Below are 20801 nucleotides of genomic sequence, written 5' to 3' on the forward strand. Positions count from 1 at the left end.
AGACAAACATCTCTCTCATATAGGATACATAGTGAACCCATCCTCCACCACCACCACCACCCCACCCCTTTTTTTGATTTTTCCAAAAAAACTTTCCTTGTTTTTTTTTTTGCTATCCTTATGTTTGACTTTTTACTGCGTTTATTTGTCTTCATCCCAAAAACGAACATTGGTGATCAGTGACCTTGTTATGGATTCTGTTTTGGTGATGGTCCTCTCGTCCATGGATTGTCTGACGGGTTTCGTTCCCAGTAATCTTTGTTGTTTTACTGGACCTGTGCAGGTCTTTTTGCAGATTACATTTGAAAATGGTCTCTGTTCTAATCCCCAATACCATTGTGCTCTTTCCACTTTTTTTTTTTTAGACAAAGCTTCAGACCGGGTCACCTACTCGTATGGTCGAGATGGCGGCATCGCCAGCTGTCAGGTAAGACCTCCCGCAGCTGCCGCCTGAAACTCCACATCTTATCCATGATCCCTGAGCCCTGATCCTTCACCTCAACACTGGAGAGTTCAACTTGCTTCATGTTTCCAGTGTGACACCCAACCACCCTCCCCCAAACTGTGCTTTTTGCCTCTGTGTTTTGCTGCCCGTCGTGTGATCACGGTTCTGGATTGTTGGATAAAATGAAGAACTTTGGAACCTGAACACACGTTTTGACAAAAATAATATATTGTTGTCAGGTGTGCAATCATTTCCACTGGTAATATATTACTGGTGGTAATAAAATCGATGTTTACCGACCATCTAAACCCCTCTCTAGTGGTTGTATTAACTGTTAATGTTTATTGTGCAGGTGAAGGTTGTGACAGTAAGGTGCAAGTAATGGCAGATATAAAACTTGTGTTTGGTTGAAGGAACTCGAATGTCGGACTGTAGGCTTGAAATGTACTTTCTTCAATTCAGGATTTCTAATGATCTAACCAGGGTCCGAATGCATCGGGTGTATCTCAGTGCACCTGTTACATTGTACATATATGCCTGGGCTTGATAATTAACAGCAACATTGATATTGAGCTTGAACTATAGACCTCACTATAAACGATCTCACTCTTAACCATATCCATAGACATAATTTTGATCCAGTTATGCAGGCAGCATTTCTGTCCCATTTCATACTTTACCAAGGCATTGATCCCACCAAAGATTTAATACTTTGATGGGCCAATAGGACCTTTCATATCTTACTAAGCTCTGGCATAATCAATTGCTTGTCTTTAAATTTTCTTACTGATTCCCTTCTTTTACTGTCCCCTTTGATTGTTTTCCCTCAAGTGTAACGGTACAACCTTTGAAGACTGAACATTATTCACTAAATCCAACCAAGAGTATGTCACAAACAATTTCACCGAGTCTAGGTTTGAACTTGTTTTCGACATATGCCGGGATTATACGATTATCCACATAATCGCGATTAGTTTCCTTGTGATTATTAGATTCCCAAACTCGCCTAATAAACTCACTTCACATTTGACGTGTGTTTGCAGCACATATTGGCAACTGGACAGGATTAACTAACGTGAGCGAATGCCTGTCCAGTGCCGGCCAGTTTCCCATTTCGTTATGTCGAGCACGTAGCTTGGACACAGAACCGTAAACCTTGCAGCGCCTCTCGGGGCTGCGGGAGAGCGGCTTAATTTAGGAAGTTCTTATTAGCGTGATGTGCTTTGCGCCCAGGGTGGGAGACAGTTAAGCCCCATTAAATGCATTTGGAGAAGCATCGTGTACATTGGTAATTGATGTAGCTGTCAGGTTCCATGCAGGTGTTTAACTTCCCAGGTGCAGGGGGAATGAATTTGCTGTGTGAGACACTCCTCAATTTCAAAGAAAATTTGCTTTTGAAGGTCCAGCCATGAGGAACATGCGGATAGGAAGTTCTAGCAGCTGATGAACCTATGTCTTCTTTAAAAGTATGACAATTAAATTATTTGCAAATTATGATTGCTTTGTTGAATGCGTTCTCTATATCCACGTGATGGACAAATTTGAATCCTTGTATTAAACCGTATCAGTTGGACTATTTTACATTTTGGTTGAAGCCGGCTGTCACATCCAGATATTGAGTGCTAATCTGCTGATGGGTGGACCTCAGGACAACTTGTGTGGGCCATATGAATGCAATACGCAAAACCCTTTGTGTGTTACCAAGGAAACCCAGCACCCCATACGTGCTACTGCAGGCCTGCCTGCGGGAGACAACCCTCAAGCTCATATCCCGGGCTTTGGGCTCTGTTCCAGATCATGGATATTTAATTTCGGCCACTCACAGTGGAGTCACAGTCCAAGGTGGAAGTGTATGGGAGATACAATAATCTGTTTACATTCGGGTTTTTTAAAAACTTTACTACCTTGATGTCTGTGTTAGTTGTTCGAAAGCTGATATAAAGTCAAATTGATGATTGGGAAGCGGAGAAGGATTACAAAACAGACAGATGGCAGACTCAGCTTCCTCCTTTTTGGACATTGTACTGATAACATCCCTTCATCAGGCATTGATAGTGTAACCAGTGTCTTCAGTTCAAACGTCTTCGAATGTCAGTAATTACCTGGGTTTCTCTTTATAATTTCAGGTGTCTCCCGATATCGAAGTATTCTTCGATCTCACCATGCCACCCTCTACCTCTTCCCCTCATCCTCAGATAGACAGGCAGAAACTCTTTGTCGAGAAACTGTAAAAGTGAAAAAGCACTTGAGATGAATGGAATGTGTTAGGTGATCCTGATAATGGTCATTTGAGCAGTTTTTCTTTACAAGCATCAGTCGGGGTCCATTTCCTCTGGATGCTTCAGAATTGGTGCTGAATCATGCTCAATAGAGTCCAGAAGCATCGATTTATTTTAGGTTTACATTCTTCTTTTACTTTTCTTAACACAGACAGCATTCTTCACAATTCCAAGGGCTTTCTCGCCACACAGTGGAACGCATATTCTCTCATTCATTACGAGGTTTTCAGTGTCGCTCATTTTACATTTGTCTGGCAAATAGAGGATACAGTTTTGATAGATAATGACTTTCATGCATTGGTCAGGTCGTACAGAAGAGCTTTCTCACGGCATTTTATTGAACCTGAAACACAATACAACAGTTCCTGATCAAAATCCTACTTGATCTCTATCTCTAAAGTAGACATACTTACTGTATGTATATATATATATATATATATATATATATATATATATATATATATATATATATATATATATATATATATATATATATATATATATAATATTGAGCAGAAGTACCGAGTATTGCCCAGGGAAATTTAATACATTTTCACTTGAGGCCTGAACACGGAAGTGTTATAATAAACCTGTGTAAAGCAATCTTTTTAATAACAGGTGCACATGCAAACACTATCTATCTATCCATATATTACTAAAACTCTCATCTTGTATACAGTGATCCCCCGTTTCTCACGGGGGTTACGTTCCAAACCTCCCCGCGCTAAGTGAAAATCCGCGATGAATGGACGCCTCCCCAAAAAATCGACTCGTCTGGTCTGGTCAGTTTGGGAGTGATCGGGTTTGAGGTGCCTGAGATCGACTCGTCTGGTCTGGTTGGTTTGGCAGTGATTGAGGTTGAGGTGCTGGAGATCGACTCGTCTGGTCTGGTCGGTTTTGAGGTGCTGGGTACGAGCAGTGTTCGTCCAACGGCGGCAAACCTTTTTCCTTCCCGAAACATATATCGAGCACCTTTAACCCTCTCCTGAAGCGTCCCAGGACCTTCCTCTGGCGCTTCAGTTCCTTGCCAGAAGCCTTAGAAGGTGCAGGGCGTTTGGGCAGCATCGTGGGGCTTGGAGAAAAAACGTAGAAAATATTCGAAGTTCACAAGCGAAACTTTGTCTCATGCGTTGTGTGACTGGTCGAGCACCACGCGTTATAATTTATTGCTTAAATAATTTATATTTTATATATTATTACCGCGATGTACCGGGGGAATCCGCAGAAAAAATTAGTTACGTTCCAAGTGAAAACCCGCGATGAACCGGGGGAGCGATAGGTGAACCGCGATAAAGCGGGAGTTGACTTTATATGTATGTATGTATGTTCCCGAAATACAGCCAAAACGGTACACGATAGCACAAACATTTTTGGCCCACTTTACTCACCATTTTCCTGCGGTGTGCAGTATCAAGTTTCGTTAAAATCGGGCAACGAAAAAAATTATTTAAAAATCAATTCCCGATTCAGTCAAGTACTCTTCGGGAGAATTTGATCAATGCAAACAACCTCAGCGGTATAGTTCGCTGGAGCTATCTTTTTTTTTTCTTGAAATGATTTTTTTTATCAACCGCTGTCATAACGGGAACCCGACGAGTTCAGGAGTCATCTAGTTATAATTAAATGTGTGTTGTTGACAAAAAAATCACGATATATATAACCTCAACGCATGATCTGCACAAAACATATGACTCGATCGCTCCCAGGAAAATCCCAGGCAGTGTAAGTAGCATACTCACTCGAGGCCTGAACTCGGAGGTGTTATAATGAACCTGTGCAAAGCAATCTTTTTAATACCAGGCGCACATGCAAACATTATAATAATTATATTTGTCGTGTTAACAACAAATCACAACATGCGTACAACCTCAACATACTATCATCACAAAACATGTGACTCGATTTATCCCGAGGGGAAAAAATGCAGGCAATGTATTTATTATAAGCACAAGACCCGATCGAGGCCTGAAAGCCAATTATTTGATTTAAATTTTTGTTTTCCGTTTTCAAGTTTTTTTCATCCAAACATAACCCTCGACCCTCCTCTGGATGAAAGAATAGGCCATGCAAAGTGTGGTTGCACTCGTTCCTGCAGGAACAGAATTAATAAATGAACAAACAAACAAACATATCCATAAACAAACTTTCTTATATATATATATATATATATATATATATATATATATATATATATATATATATATATATATATATATATATATATATATATATATATATATATATATATATATATGAGATGTGCAAGCAGAGTACCCGCCCTATTTGTAATCTTGTTCCAAGCATGCAACACGTTCTTCTGATGCATTCCTTTCCTTTGACGGTATATAGGCAACTCACAGCTCTGTAGTGGCAAAAAAATGAACCCGGGTTATGTGCATGAAGCAAAAACATACTTCCTGCTAATAATTCAAAACACCTCACTGGCCTGTAAATGGTGGAGACTTGTAATACCCTCCCCCACCTGGAGAGGGCGCGACACGATATACATTTACATAGAGAATTTGCATTCTCCCACCTCCCCATCCCCCTCCCCCTCCCCCAGATCACAGGCAAAGATGAAAACACCCCGATACATAAATTGGGGTCATACTGATCCTATGTAGCAAGTCTGGATGTTGTCGTCCCAGATCTGTAGGAGGAGTAGCGCGACACACACACACACACACACACACACACACACACACACACACACACACACACACACACACACACACACAAACACCGATCCATGAATTATAGCGAGGATATTGGATGGGATTCGTTTAAGGCTTACAAATAAGTAGGACAATGCGGCAAAATCAAATGGACAGAGAGTTGTGAACAAGTTTGTGATGATCAAAATGCAAATGACATAACTTGATGTTTTATTTGATGATCATTTTATTTGATTAAGTGAGTTGTTGCTGGCCCCTCCAAATTTGGACCAAAGTACATTATTATTAGTGTTACTGCAGTGTCACATAATGCACTTGCATGTGCCACTACAATGGCACGTGATTATTATAATCACAGACGGCGAGCTCGGTGAGACGCACTTCAGTCAAGCAAGGATGTGTTTTATTTTTACGGGTGACGGTCAATCACAATGATCAATTAGCGATAAAATGCATGCTGATTGTACAACTGATGAAGCATTTTACAGTCTCAAACTTATACAAGACACACAAACTGTCATTTCGGATTATTTTTGAGCATTACATTTACAAACAATGTACAGAGCGGTCCGTATGCCTTGTGACCCGAGTGGATTTCTGAGTCGTGCACCACTTGAAACCCGAATGTTCATCACTGCGAGCTGAACAATTTACTGAGAAAACCTTCGCTACCAAGAGGCCGAGGCACCAAAAAAAAATGACCTTGCAATTTGTCCTAAATGAAGTACAATTTGTACTAAATTTTTGAGCACAGAATGAGTTTGAACGAATAATTATGCGTTTGTGTACAGCATAACCTGCCAAGATGTATGACCAAACAACAATGAAAACAAAGATTTGTCTGTCTAGGTCATTCCACGGAGTCATTTTTGACTCGTACGAACAAAGTGCTTAAATTCATCGAAAGTATTTCCTTAGTCCTTATGATTGCTTTCAGGAGCAAATTATCATTTCTGCGTCAATAGGACATGCTCATTGTCTTTCCTTTGATCTCAGGAGTGTCACTCCTGAAAGGGACTCCTCGAGCAGAACGCGTGGAGTTATTGATTGTGTGGGCAGATTATAATGGGCGGGGGGAGTGGAACACGCAAGGTCTTTGCCCCAGCGTGCCCGCTGCGTGTTCATGTATTTCAAACGTTGGAGAAGGCGGTAGTGCAGTGGACAAGGGAAGGAGTGGGAGGGATGGAGAGGGCTTAAGATGCCTTGCCCGGAGGCACGACTTTCACAGAGACGTATTAACGTTATCGCAAACCTGCTCGGCATCCCATCCACCGTGGTTCAGCACCTGCTCTGGCGGCTCGACGTGTTCTGACGCATTGATATACCTATGGTTGGCCCGCGAGCTCATTACGCGTGGTTTTTAGACACTTTGAAGTAAAGAAGGCTTTTGCCAATAAATCCTTCCAGTCGTAGAAAGATCCCAGGTCATCATTACACCAGGTACTCATGTTATGTTTAGCCTGTTGAATAATGTGATTTAAATGCTTGTGTATTTTTATTTATTTATTTATTTTTGACGGGCTTTTTTCCAAGTAAAGCAAATAAAAGAAAACCTGCAACCATCAATTCAACAAGCACATCACGTTACAATACTTAACTTATCCAATTTGATCGACTGGTTGGGTTTATTTTGCCATTGTTGATGCTTAAAAGCCTACTTCACTTTTGAAATATACCATCCATGGGATTGTTTGCACGAATCATTTTAGACAGACACCCCCCCTGTTGATGAGAGCGGCAGTTTTAAATTCATATAACATTTGGTCTTGATAAAAAGATGATCGACTAGTTCAATTTTTAAAAAATGACCATGCTCCTGCGAAGTTTAGAAATCGACATTTTGCTAAGCCTGCGAACATCCAAATAAGGTCAAAGTTGAACCCTTGGCCATCGATGCTGATTCCCACAATGTTGTCCGTTTTTCTCTACCAACTGTGTGCTCGTGTGTGCTACTGGCGCACTCGGACAACAATGGCGTCATTGAGCAAGGAATTCAACATTTGAGAACACTTATCTTTGAAAGTTTTCCATCACCGCCATGACTACTGTTTATTTACTCCCTTCATATGTGACATTGCCCTCTACGCCTGGTGTTGGCTTAACGGCTAGAGTGGTGGACTTGGGATCCTAGGGTCCTGAGTTCAAATCCCACAAGGCTGTTGAATTAATACCAGGTGGGGTTGACTCAGCCTGTCATCCTGATGAGGTCGGCAAAAATTAGTTCCAGCTTGCTGGTGTCCTGCGTCGGAGTGGTGACCCATCTCGGGTTGTGCCCAATAGCCCAGGAGACTGCTTAGGCAGCACCAACGCTCTGCACAGAGTATGGTCCCAATGGATGGATTACGCTCTGAAGGAAAGTCAATGGAAAATGGATGAAGAAGGACCAGTGGTTTGAACACTTGAGCTTTTTGATTTGTGGTTTGGTGAGAAGTGCAGTTATATGCTGAGCCAGCTTGTACTTTGGTAAAGGAGTGTGTGGTAAAATGTGGGTTTGTACGAGTGGGTAAGGAAGGGGTGTCGTCACCTCCACCACCGAAGGTTGGACAGAGGTTATATTTTCACTCCTGTCTGTGAGTAGGATATCTCAAAAAGTTATGGACGGATTCGGACAAAACTTGGTGGACAGGTTAGGTGTGTGACGAGAACAAATTGATTCGATTTTGGTGAAGATCTGAATCCGGATCCAGATACGAGAATTTTTTTAAGTGAATCTTCACTTATGAGATAAGGCCAAATCTATACAATAAAGGAGGACTGTCACCGTCTGTCTGTCTGTCTGTCTGTCCCCAAACTACAACCTCAGTTTTGGGTCTCACCCTGCCAAACTTTCTGTGGAACGTTTTGGGGTCCCAGCAGGTGTCCTGAGGTGGGTGGGAGGTTTCATAAATTTCTCAATCCAATTATGATTTTGAGTTTACACCCGTACAAAGCTGCTCCCTCTCCGCATGCAAACTCATTCATGGGTTTGGCATTTGCAGTTTCACCATTTACCGCATGTGGAAACATTCGCTGGTTTGGGTGTCCCTGCACGTGTCCTAAAGTCGGTGGGAGTTTTAACAAAATTTCTCAAAACATTCTTTTATTGTTGAGATTTTGGGCTCCCACTCGTCCGTAACATGGGTACCTCGCGAGTACGTTATACAACACGATAGCTCAAAAAGTTACGGTCAGATTCGGACGAAACTTGGTGGATAGGTTGGGTTTGTGACGAGAACAAATTGATTCAATTTTGGTGAAGATCCAGATCCGGATATAAGAATTTTTAAAAGTAATTTTTCACCATTGAGAGATAGGGCCAAAAACGAGATATAGCACGACAGTTCAAAAAGTTGTTGATGGACGATGGCAAAACTTTGTGGATGAGTTGGGAAAGGTGACAAGAATAAGCAGATTAAACACTGGTTAAGGTTCGGATGCAGATCCGGCCTATCAGTGGGATACAAAACGGGAAACTGCTCAGCTTGGTGGAAGTATGCGCTCTACCGAGTGCCAGTTGCTGAGGAGTCCTGTAGCTAAATACTGGTTGGTAAGGTGTGTAGTGGAATCCGAGTTGTTAAAAGGAGACATGTAACATAATTCCCATTGGCAATTGGGTATGTAGTTAAATTGAAGTTGACAATGGAGTGTGTAGCTAAATTTTAGTTGGTACAGAGGTGCTCCAGCGGCTGATTTGTAAAGGAATTTGGACCTCGATACTGATTTTTGATTGAAATTATGTTGGTTCATCGTTTCCTGTCACAGCTGTCCGTTCCACCAACAGGTGGCTTCTGACATATTTATTCCCCAGTGGAGTTTCAAACAAACTTACCGTCGGCCAACTTCTGCACCCAACGACTTTTATATTATCTTCCTACAAATATATTTATTTAAACATGTTTTTGTGACATTCTGATTTATTTTAACAAGTTGACAAACCCAATGGTTTCCACTGCTGCTGGTCATTACAGCCCTGGCCACCATCTCTATTTTTTTTACCCATTTTGCAAACTTATAATATGTTCTTTAAAAACTGCTTTCTTTATTTACCGTTGGAAATTACTGTTGGAAAGGCATGAGCTTTTCTTGTGAATGCGGTAAATTATTACAACCACATCTGAAGGCGTGCAAAAAAAAAAAAAAGTTTCCACCGTGTTTCAATAGAGGCCTTCATAAGCACCTCAAGATGCATTTAAACATCAAACACCCAATATGTGCTGTGCTCTTACAGCCGAAGCTTAATACTCTGACGTGATTCCCCACGAAGCTTCATATATATATATATATATATATATATATATATATATATATATATATATATATATATATATATATATATATATAATTAAAAGGCTTTGCTTTAGTTTCAGTCCTTGTTTGGTCACATTGAAAGTTACCAAGCTTTTATTTCCTTTGCACTATTTATGATTATGCCCACCTTGCTGTCTCTATCTCACCCTTCAACATGTGAATCTTTTCACTGCTTCTGACTCTATTTACATTACTCTAATCATGATGTCTCTGCTGGCTTTCTTTCTGTCTTTCTTTCTTTCTTTCTTTCTCAAAATACAACCTTGCATACAATCCCTTCATGATCATATATGGTGTGTGTGTGTATGTATAGATATAGATATACATACATACACATATATACATATGCACGCACACACACACACACACACACACACACACACACACACACACACACACACACACACACACACACACACATCCCATCTGTATCCTCCTCTCCGCACCTCTGTCTCCGAACTACACTGTTCCCTCCAGATACTCAAACTTATTTCCCCACCTGATCTCCTTTCCCTCTAAGCTGATGTTAATTTTTCCTTTCTCTGCTGCCGGACACACATTACCTCTGTTTTCTCCAAACTCATCCTCCATCTACGTTTCCAGAATTCCATGTTTCTCCCTCCACTCCATCAGTACCTCCTGCATCTCCAACTTACTCTACAACAGCCAGGTCGTGCACATATAACATCTTCCCCAAAATATCCTTCCTGCTTACCATCTCCATCACCATGACAAGCATGAATGACCTGAGAGAACTTCTCTGCCTCAACACGATGTTCAACTTAAACTCCTCCGGCCACCTAGGACCAACCAAAACTCTGCCCTTCGTTCCCTCATACATACCTTCCACCAACCTTCCTTCTTCTTCCGGCACTCCCACCCATCCTAATATTCCCATCACCATCTCTCTCGGGATAGTGTCATAGATCTTCTCAAGATCCACAAATCCTGATGCCATTTCATCTTGCATCTCCAACCTCTTCTCCACCAACTTTCTCAGCATGAATATTCCATCTGTCATCCCTCTACCCTTTCTAAACTACTGTTGTTCTCCACCCATCTCCATCTCCACACTCGTCCATATACTCCCATCCAAAATCCTCTCCAGTACCTTCATGACACGACTTGGGAGTGAAATGCCTCTGAACCAGCTCCACAGATCATGAATCCTCCATATTGGAAAACTTGGCCCTGTCATCCAATCCTCTGGAATCCAGCCCTCTCACCTACATGTATTCAACAGCCATTTCGTCCAACTGACTCCAATTTATCCTGCTCCAATGAGCATCACTGAAAGCACCTCGTCAATGCCCGGTGTTCTTCCCTTCTCCTTCTTCTTACTCTTTAATCTCCTCCTTGATCTCCACTTATTCTTGTTTAGCCTCCGCATAAATCACACACACACACACACACACACACACACACACACACACACACACACACACACACACACACACACACACACACACACCTTGGTCCTTGAAATGTGACACCCTTACCGAAGTAGATACTTCAAGACCTGCGAGGACTCTGTTACACCTTCTGGAATGCGTATATGGAGATAACAACCAACTACACCCATAACAAGTTTGTTCCTTGAACATTTCCAAACCCCTGGACCAATATGGAACTTTCAAAATTACGTATGAATGTAAACGAGGCCTCTTGAGCATGTGCTGTATGTGCATTTTCAGCGCTCACTTCCGGTAGATGGAGCACTCACTGCCTTTAGATGTCACAAAGGCATATCTATCTATACTAATAAATGTCATTGTGCATCAGTCAGTCAGTCAGTGTGTGTCTCCTCCATAACTCCAAAACCATGAAACCTCATGGCCTGAAACTTTGAATGCATACGAAGGGAACTCCAAGGGAGTGCATGAGTGAAAATTGTGTGTTTGGTAATTAAAATACTCTTTTTGAAGATAATTAACGGCCTTATTTAACTATTTCCTTGAGCAGGCACATCCTCAGCCCTACCTCAAGTCACATCGACCGTTACCTCGCTTGGGTCTTAATTCGTCATTTTTTTTATTGGTCCTGCTTAACCAACCATGCCTTGACTTGGAACAGGCTGCAACAATTTCTTAATGATAAAGTTTTTTAATTCTTCACTTTCCTCGCTCATATTATCGAATACCGACAAATCGCTGGATACATTGCAATGCTGATAAACGCCCGGAGATGTCAGTGTTTGTGGCTTTATTTAATTTCCACACATGCCATAACCTCGAGAATGTCTTAAATTCAGCTGAATTACAAAATTTAAGCTCCAGAATTGAACTTAGTCGCAGTTCCGAATGTATTTTTTGTTGTTTTTTATGTACAATGTCAAGGCTCGTATAAGAGCCAACACACAGAACATATAACAAGGGGAGCAGGAGATAAGAAGGGTGGGAGAGGGAAGCACAAAACAGTGGGGAACAGAGACATCAGGAGATCTGTGTAAGGGAGAGGGATGGGGCGAGCAAATAGGATAAACAAGGTCTTTCAGAAAGGAAAGCATGGAATTTGAAGGTGGGTTTGGGATGGATTAATGGGGGTAGAAAAGATCATGGTTTTGGATGGGGGGAAGATAAGAGATGGTGGTGAACAGCTATTTTGAAGACCTAGAGGGAAGAATGGGATTGAATAGTGTCGGAGTTTGTTCCAAAGGCGGGAAAAAAGAGGAATGAAAAAATGAAGTTGAGCAGTGATTCTTGATTTTGGTAGTTTAACTAGAAGGAGGTTACTGGCGGACTTTGAGCACCCTGCGGAAATATGGGTGGGACAGATAGCAGACAGAGCGGAGGGAGGGGGGGTGAGGCTGGAGAGGAGACGGTAGAAGACAGAACGACCACCGACCTGTCTACAGTGAGAGAGTGTGAGACCCAAAAACTCAGCTTCATCATGGGAGATACCAATGATCTTAAATGCCTTGGTTTCTACAGTGTGAATCCGGGAAAGGTGAGAGGCAGGAGCACCAGTCGAGAGGGGAGAGCAGTACTCCATCAAGCTGCGGATGAAAGCTTTGTACATGGTCAGGAGCTCAGGTGGGCTGAGGACGGACTTTGCACGATGGAGGATGCCCAATCGGTGACTGGCTTTGGAGGCCAGCTTGAAGATGTGGCTTTCCCAGGAAAGATCATGGTAGATAGTGAGGCACAAAAGTTTGAATGAAAGGACTTCTTGAAGAGAATTGTTGAGAAAGTAGATGAGGGGTTTCCAGATGGTCCTTTCAAAGAAACATCGTGAGAGTGTGAGATTTGTCAGGGTTGAAAGACATCTTCCACGTGTTGAACCAGTTTGTGATTTTATCCAGATCTGTGGAGATTGAAGATGCTGCTGCTTGCCGATCCAAGGGATGACAGATGGTACGGCAGAGGGTGGAGTCACCAGAAAAGAGATAAAGAGGATTTTCCAGATAGTCGGAGAGATCATTGATGAAAACCAGAAAAAGAACAGGGCCGAGAACGCTACCTTGAGGAACCCAAGCCTGGACAGGAAGAGGGGATGAAAGAACTCCATTTCGGGCCACACGTTGACTGTGACTATTTCCATTTGCTCTATTTACATTACAATAAAACATGTTCATTTGTCTAATTCGGGCATATTTCACATTTCGGGTGTCTCCAGGATGTGCTTGTTTTTAATATGATGGCTCGGCAATCGCTTCTCAAACCAGCTGTTCCTTATCAACCATTTTGTTAGAGTGCTTAAGCTACTTCGCGAGCACTCTACAATATTTGCACTGTTACTGAATACTGTATATCGGTCGACTTGAACAATGTTCAGGGGCCTCTTGCTTCCATTGACCCTGTATGCGGTGATGGCTGGCTCGCTGAAAATGTGCAATTTTATTTTACACCATGTTTTCCCTTTTCGTTTTATCTTTCTTCATGATATCTCCCCCCACATCAGCAGAGATAAATACATGTAAAAATAATTGAAACGTTTCGTTCACATCATGGCAGGATTGCCATGAGGTACACATGCTTGCTTTAAGCTGTCTCGCCTGGGTTTGAATCCAAACCCAGCTATAAACTATCATCCTGGTGTTTCACAGGCAGGGTGATTCATCAATGTGTGTGCTGTCAAACCAGACATCACATCTGTCAGAATCCCCCCCCCACCCTTCCTCCCCTCCTCACTCTCCCCTCCCCTCTCTCCCCTCCCCCACCCCTCAATCACTCTCCCACCCTCTCCCTCCTACTCATATCACTCTCTTTCTCTCTACTCTCAGTCTCATCCCTCTTGCTCTCTCCCCTCTCACACTTTCTCCCACCCCTGTCCCTCTCCCTCCCACCCCATCCCTCACTCTCTTCCTCTCTCCCCCTGCTCCTCCACTCCTCCCTCTCTGTTAAGGGGACTGATGCTTTCAATTTGAATTTGCTGAATAGATAGCATGGGTTTTAAATGCTCCCACCCGGTTTTATATCGAACCCGGCAGTTAGAAAGAAAATGTTGCTGTTTGGGCACATTTTATCACCCTTCCCTTTGCTTTCCACTTATGCTGCTTTCCCTCCATTCCGCTCATGTTGCCTTCCCCTCAGGCTGCCTTCCCCTCCCTTCCCCTCATGCTGCTGCCTTCCCTTCCCTCCCCTAATGACGCTGCCTTCCCTCCCCTCACGACGCTGCCTTCCCTTCCCTCCCCTCACGACGCTACCTTTCCTTCCCTCCCATTCACGATGCTACCTTCCCCCCCTCATGACGCTGCCTTCCCTTCCTTCCCCTCACGATGCTGCCATCCCTTCCCTCCCCTCATGACGCTGCCTTCCCTTCACTCCCCTGACGCTGCCTTCCCTTCCCCTCCCATCACGCTATCCTCCTGCCAAACTCCCTCCACGACCATACAACTCTCCGGAGGTCAAGAAAAGGAAGAGCTGTCAAAGAATGTGCGAATTGGACAAATTAAAGCTTTTATATATATATATATATATATATATATATATATATATATATATATATATATATATATATATATATATATATATATATATATATATGTCAGTCTGAACTGCTGCTCAGATCAATTCAGTTTTTATAAAGCAATAAATCGCCAGATCACGGCAGGATTGCCAATGGGTACACATGCTCACTCTAAGCTGTCTCGCCTGGGTTCAAATCCCGACTCAGCTATAAACTTTCATCCCAGTGTTTCACAAGCAGGGTGATTCATCAACGTCTCTCAGATGGACGTTAAACTGGGCATCTCATCTGCCGGAATCCCCCCCTCTCTTCTTTCCCTCTCCCCCTCTGCACTCTCCCCTCCATCTTCCTCCTCCCCTCTCCCTCTCTCTCTGTCACCCCTGTCCCTCTCTCTCCCACCCCTGCCCCACTCTCCCACACCCCTATCCCTCTCTCTCCCATCCTATCCCACCCCTGTCCCTCTCTCTCCCACCCCTGTCCCTCTCTCTCCCACCCCTGTCCCTCTCTCTTCCACCCCTGTCCCCCTCTCTCCCACCCCTGTCCCCCTCTCTCCCACCCCTGCCCCTCTCTCTCACCCCTGTCCCCTCTCTCCCACCCTGACTTGAATCCTGACCCAGCTATAAACTATCATCCTGCTGTTTCACAGGCAGGGTGATTCATCAATGTGTGTGCCGTCAAACCAGACATCACATCTGCCGGAATCCCCCCTCCTTCCTCCCCTCTCTCCCTACTCGCATCTCTCCCTCCTCCCATCTTTCTGTCTCTCCCCTCCCCCACCCCTCAATCACTCTCCCACCCTCTCCCTCCTACTCATATCACTCTCTCTCTTTCTGCTCTCAGTCTCATCCCTCTTGCTCTCTCCCCTCTCACGCTTTCTCCCACCCCTCTCCCTCCCTCTCTCTCTCTCTCTCTCTCTCTCTCTCTCTCTCTCTCTGTCTCTCTCTCTCTCTCTCTCTCTCTCTCTCTCTCTCTCTCTCCCACCCGTCCCTCTCTCTTTCTCACACCCCGTCCCTCTCTCTCCCACCCCCTGTTCCCCTCTCTCCCACCCCTGTCCCCCTCTCTCCCGCCCTTATCCCTCTCTCTCCCACCCCCTGTTCCCCTCTCTCCCACCCCTGTCCCCCTCTCTCCCGCCCTTATCCCTCTCTCTCCCTCCCCTATCCCCCTCTCTCTCCCTCCCCTATCCATCTCTCTCCCTCCCCTATCCATCTCTCTCCCTCCCCTATCCCTTTCTCCCTCCCCTATCCATCTCTCTCCCTCCCCTATCCCCCTCTCTCTCCCTCCCCTATCCCCCTCTCTCTCCCTCCCCTATCCCTCTCTCTCCTTCCCCTATCCCTCTCTTTCCCCCACCCCTATCCCTCCTTCTCCACCTCCTCCCCTTAATGCTCCTGTCAGTGAAGCGATGGTTTGTACTTGAGTGCCCTGCGGAAATATGGTGGAGACAAATTGCAGACACAGCAGGCCGGGGGGGGGGGGTGGGGGGCGAGACCGGAGAGGAGACGGTAGAAGACAATAAGATCACCGATCAGCCTGCGGTGAGAGAGTGAGAAGCCCAAAGACTCAGCCTCATCGCGGGAGATACCAATGATCCTAAATGCCTTGGTTTGCACAGCGTGAAGCCGAGAAAGGTGGGAGACAGGAGCACCAGCCCAGAGGGGAGAGCAGTACTCCATCAAGCTGCGGACGAAAGCTTTGTAAGTGGTCAGGAGTTCAGGTGGGCTGAGGAAGGACTTTGCACGATGGAGGATTCCCAGTCGGCTACTGGCTTTGGAGGTGAGGTTTGAAATGTGGCTTTCCCAGGAAAGGTCATGACAGATAGTGGACCCAGAAGCTTGAAAGAAAGGACTTCTTCCAGAGGATTGTTGAGAAAGTGGATGGGGGGAGGGTGGGGGGGGGGTTCCAAATGGTCCTTTCTGAGAGACAGTGAAAGTGTGAGATTTGTCCGAATTGAAAGACATGTTCCACGTGTTGGACCAGTTTTTGATTTTATCCAGATCTTCAGTGAGCGAAGAAGCTGCTGCTTGCCGGTCTGAGGGATGACCGATGGTACGGCAGAGGGTGGAGTCATCAGCAAAGAGATAAAGAGCATTTTCCAGAGAGTCGGAGAGAATTATAATGATTGACCCTCCTCCCACACTCCTCTAGCCAAAGTAGCTGTTTCAAGCAACCCAAGAAGACTTCCACAAAGTAAGTGCTAATGCTGTTTCGAACCCTTCCCATAGTTCCTTAACTGCTAGGGCAGCCGGTCCTTGTCAACAGTTTCGTTGGACTGCTTACTTGAGTGCCACTTGGTGAGCGCTCTACAAGAAACTTTTAGCTCTTCCTTGAGCCTCATCGATGTGTACAAAAAATAATAAAATATAAAGTTGGTAACTGAACATACCCCTTCAACTGCTAGGCTGTGTTCCATTACCATTCAGCATGTAGAGCGCTCGCCAAGTGGCTTAAGCACTCAAGCAAGCCCTCCAATGAGACGGTTGATAAAGAACGGCGAGCTTTGCAGGCGATAGCAAGCTGATTGGTAATGGAACACCTTGGCATGGTATTTTTTTTCCGAAGGGTGAGAAAAGGCAATAAAACATTGAAATTCTTCTGAATGTTTTGCAGTCAAGTCCAAAGCGTCATTGGTTAAGCGAGTGTGAAAATAACGTGGAGTCCTCCTTTATGGGCAAAAATAACGTGGAGTCCTCCTTTATGGGCAAAAATAACGTGGAGTCCTCCTTTATTGGCGAAAATAACGTGGAGTCCTCCTTTATTGGCGAAAATAACGTGGAGTCCTCCTTTATGGGCAAAAATAACGTGGAGTCCTCCTTTATGGGCAAAAATAACGTGGAGTCCTCCTTTATTGGCGAAAATAACGTGGAGTCCTCCTTTATTGGCGAAAATAACGTGGAGTCCTCCTTTATGGGCAAAAATAATGTGGAGTCTTCCTTTTAGGGTGTTTTGGGCTGAAATATTTTTTGTGCCATGGGCCATAAAAATATCTTAATCCGCCTCTGATAAAGAGCACCTGTAGGACGAACTATTGATCCACTCCACCACCCCCTCGGGCTGAAGCAAGTCCACGAGCACAATGACCTTGTGTTTGAAAATGAAATGCTTCACTGCACAGTCACATGTTGATATAGAACACTGCGATCAGTTCTTCTGTGAGCAATCCAAAAGTGCCACACCTCCAAAAAGACGATCAAAGTATGTTGGTAATATTATTGTAGTATGGTGAATGATATCACTCCCAGAAAGGAAATCACATGACAAACATCGAGAAATCAAAGTCCTACATAATGAAAGCTATTCCATGTGAATGATTGCAGCTTGACTTCATGTTTCAGCAGGTACTTTATGAGTGCAAGACTTTGAGGAGGAAAATTGAAATTGATGTTGTTGTTAATATAAGCACTCGAGGAAGAAAGCCCAAACTCTCCAAAAAGGACATTGAGGACCTCAGGTTATGTTCTCGATGTGACGTACGACGATCCAGTGGAGAATTTGTGAATGACCGAGTTGAAAGTACAAGTGTTAACTTTTCTTCAAGAACAGTAAGATGCATATCGGTAAGTTCCTCTGATGGTGAAATATACCGCTGAGGGATACGGCCAAAAAAAGGGTAGGAGACATTTACGTGGGACCTGCCTTTGCTTGATTGCTTGGACCTTCCCCCTTGGAACAGTCAGGTGAAGAGGCTCAGAGACAGAATTTAGGTTTTTTTTTTTTACATGAATTTACATGAATTCTATTAGTTTGTTACTAATCTAAATTCAATCAACATATCAAAAAGGAAAGATGCTAACTGGACATGATGACAGCTCAAATTGGCTCGATTGTTAACGATGTGCAATGCTGGAGTAGCTACAAGAATGTAACGATTAGTTTTTTATTTTCCACTTTTGTTTATAAATTCTAGATCCACCCTTTCATGTTTGTCTTTGACTTGGAACCATAAACTCTGAAAATTGGCATTGCCTCGACAACCTTTAGATTTTAGAATGTAAAAAATAGTTTGTTTTGTTATCTTTTGATCTATTTACATTTAAAATTACTCGAACTCTAACCTCTTTTAAAAAAAAAGAGCTCATTCAATCTTGATTTACTTCATAAATTTAGCTGCTTGCAGAATGTAACCACAATCCACGTCATCAAATATCCATCCATCCATTGGGACCACATTCTGTGCAGAGCATTGGTGCTGCCTAAGCAGTCTCCTTGGCTATTGGGCACAATCCTGGAAGGGTCGCCACTCCGACACAGAATACCAGCATGCCGGCACTCATCTTTGCCGACCTCAGAAGGATGACAGGCAGAGTCAACCCCACCTGGTTTTAATTCAACAGCTGAGCGGGATTTGAACTCAGGACCCTAGGATCCAAAGCCCACCACCCTAACCATTAAGCCAACACCGGGAATATGATCAAATAGATAAAGGTGATATCTATAATGTCAGCACGTAGGATGCACCCCCAGCTTCTGCTTGCAGTCTGCAAGAATGCCTGGTGCATAGTCTCAGTCTAGAGGGAGAAAAGTTTCTCCATCTTCTTCATTAAACTGCTCCTAGATCTCGTTAATTTTGTACCGCCTACCGGTGTCGTGGACTGACTAGAATCTAGTCTAAAAAAAAAAATCTAAAAAGAATTAGAATCTAAATACAATTAAAGTATCTAGTGACTAGATACTTTAATTTTTTTTTCTTTGTTCTTTACAGTTGTCGTTGCGGACGACTCCGTTAAACTGAATTCACACCCAACAGTTGTGGTACCAACACTCGACTGTATCCTCCTCAACACTTTCAATTGCAGCTCCAGACTGATGCTTTTTCTTGACACTTTCTGCTTTCGTCACAATCACCAACATGGCGGCGCACAGAGCAGCAAGACAACAATGCACGCGCTGATTGATTGAGAGGAGATGTGCTCACAGACGCACTCTGATTGGCTGGCAGCGATGTCAATACTAACAATCACATTTATGGTCAACGCGGTGCATTTAAACTTGTAACTTTTGACTCGCTTGATGGATTTAAAAAAAAAATCATTTTATAGGTAATTAAAGATTGAATATTGAATTCATCTTAAACCAAATCCATACAAATCCATTAAAGTGAACGGGGTCTCACAGTTGTGTGTGTGTGTGTGTGTGTGTGTGTGTGTGTGTGTGTGTGTGTGTGTGTGTGTGTGTGTGTGTGTGTGTGTGTGTGTGTGTGTGTGTGTGTGTGTGTGTGTGTGTGTGTGTGTGTGTGTGTGTGTGTGTGTGTGTGTGTGTGCGTGCGTGCGCGTCATCTGTCTTTGTTTCTCCTTTTCTCCACTGTCTGCTTTCTCTTTCATCACTTTCTTTTTGTTCCCCATTTAATTTTTTTCACCGAATGATTGTAATGCGCTCGTCGTTGTGGACTTATAGAATGCATACCATTTGCTTCTCGTAATGCTGGAGTGAATAAGTGCAGAACAACTACGCTGCTGAGTGAATAATGGTGGAACGTTGTTTTCGGCATTTGCAGCTGTGCATCATCCATATGGGCTCCAGGCCCTGATGCTACGTTTGGCACAGTTTGTAAAATGAGAGCAGGTGGTTTCTCACGCCGTGACCAGCAATGCTCTTTACTTTACAACAGCCACTTGTGCCTATTTATTGTGGTCAAAAATTGTGCAAACGGCTCGCTCTTTGCTTTCAGATGCTGTAACATTTTATGTGAATGGATGCGATGTGATGGTGAAACTTTCTCTGCTGATACTCATTCTGATGGCTTCCTATTGCAGCCTCCTCTGTTGGCCTCTGAATTGGCAATGGGAAGCTCCAGCCCTATGTCTCCTCATGCCAAGGCGAACTCACTTTACTACCCATTTGCCAGTGCCAATTCCCGACGGAGAGGCTTGCCTGACTCACCAGGCCTGGGTACCCGCATTATTCACACACCTTTCCTTCATTCTCCTCTTCACATCACGGTGTCAAACAAAAGGCATTCTTTCCCATCTCTTTCCTTTCACTCACAGTAACATCCTTATTGTCACTTGGTCGTGTTTGAAGTGCTTTGCACATATACCTCCTGCTTACCCAACCTCAAACACCACGTTTTGGTCAACCGTTTGGTTTATCGGTTTAAGAATGTGCTGGTAAAGAATGGTATAACAGTTCCTTTAATATCTCATTGAATTGCCCCCATGGATTCTGATTCCAGATCAGGGTTCTCAAGTAGATTAATGCTCCAGTCAGCTAATT

At 43.7% G+C, this 20801-nt stretch overlaps 1 protein-coding gene across 6 annotated transcripts in view; it reads left to right on the forward strand.

Moving 5' to 3' along the window:
- The window catches only part of TCF12 (transcription factor 12), a 359298-nt gene that overhangs the window by 207510 nt on the left and 130987 nt on the right, over window positions 1-20801 (forward strand). For all 6 annotated transcript variants that reach the window (XM_085847283.1, XM_085847284.1, XM_085847281.1 and 3 more), the window contains 2 exons: window positions 366-427; window positions 20342-20477. In XM_085847283.1, coding sequence (XP_085703409.1) covers window positions 366-427; window positions 20342-20477 — 198 coding nt within the window. The remainder of the gene's footprint in view (window positions 1-365; window positions 428-20341; window positions 20478-20801) is intronic.

This window comes from Eptatretus burgeri, chromosome 11, assembly GCF_056783735.1.
Source record: "Eptatretus burgeri isolate ZD-2024b chromosome 11, Ebu_testis_v1, whole genome shotgun sequence".
NCBI classification, from domain to species: Eukaryota; Metazoa; Chordata; class Myxini; order Myxiniformes; family Myxinidae; genus Eptatretus; species Eptatretus burgeri.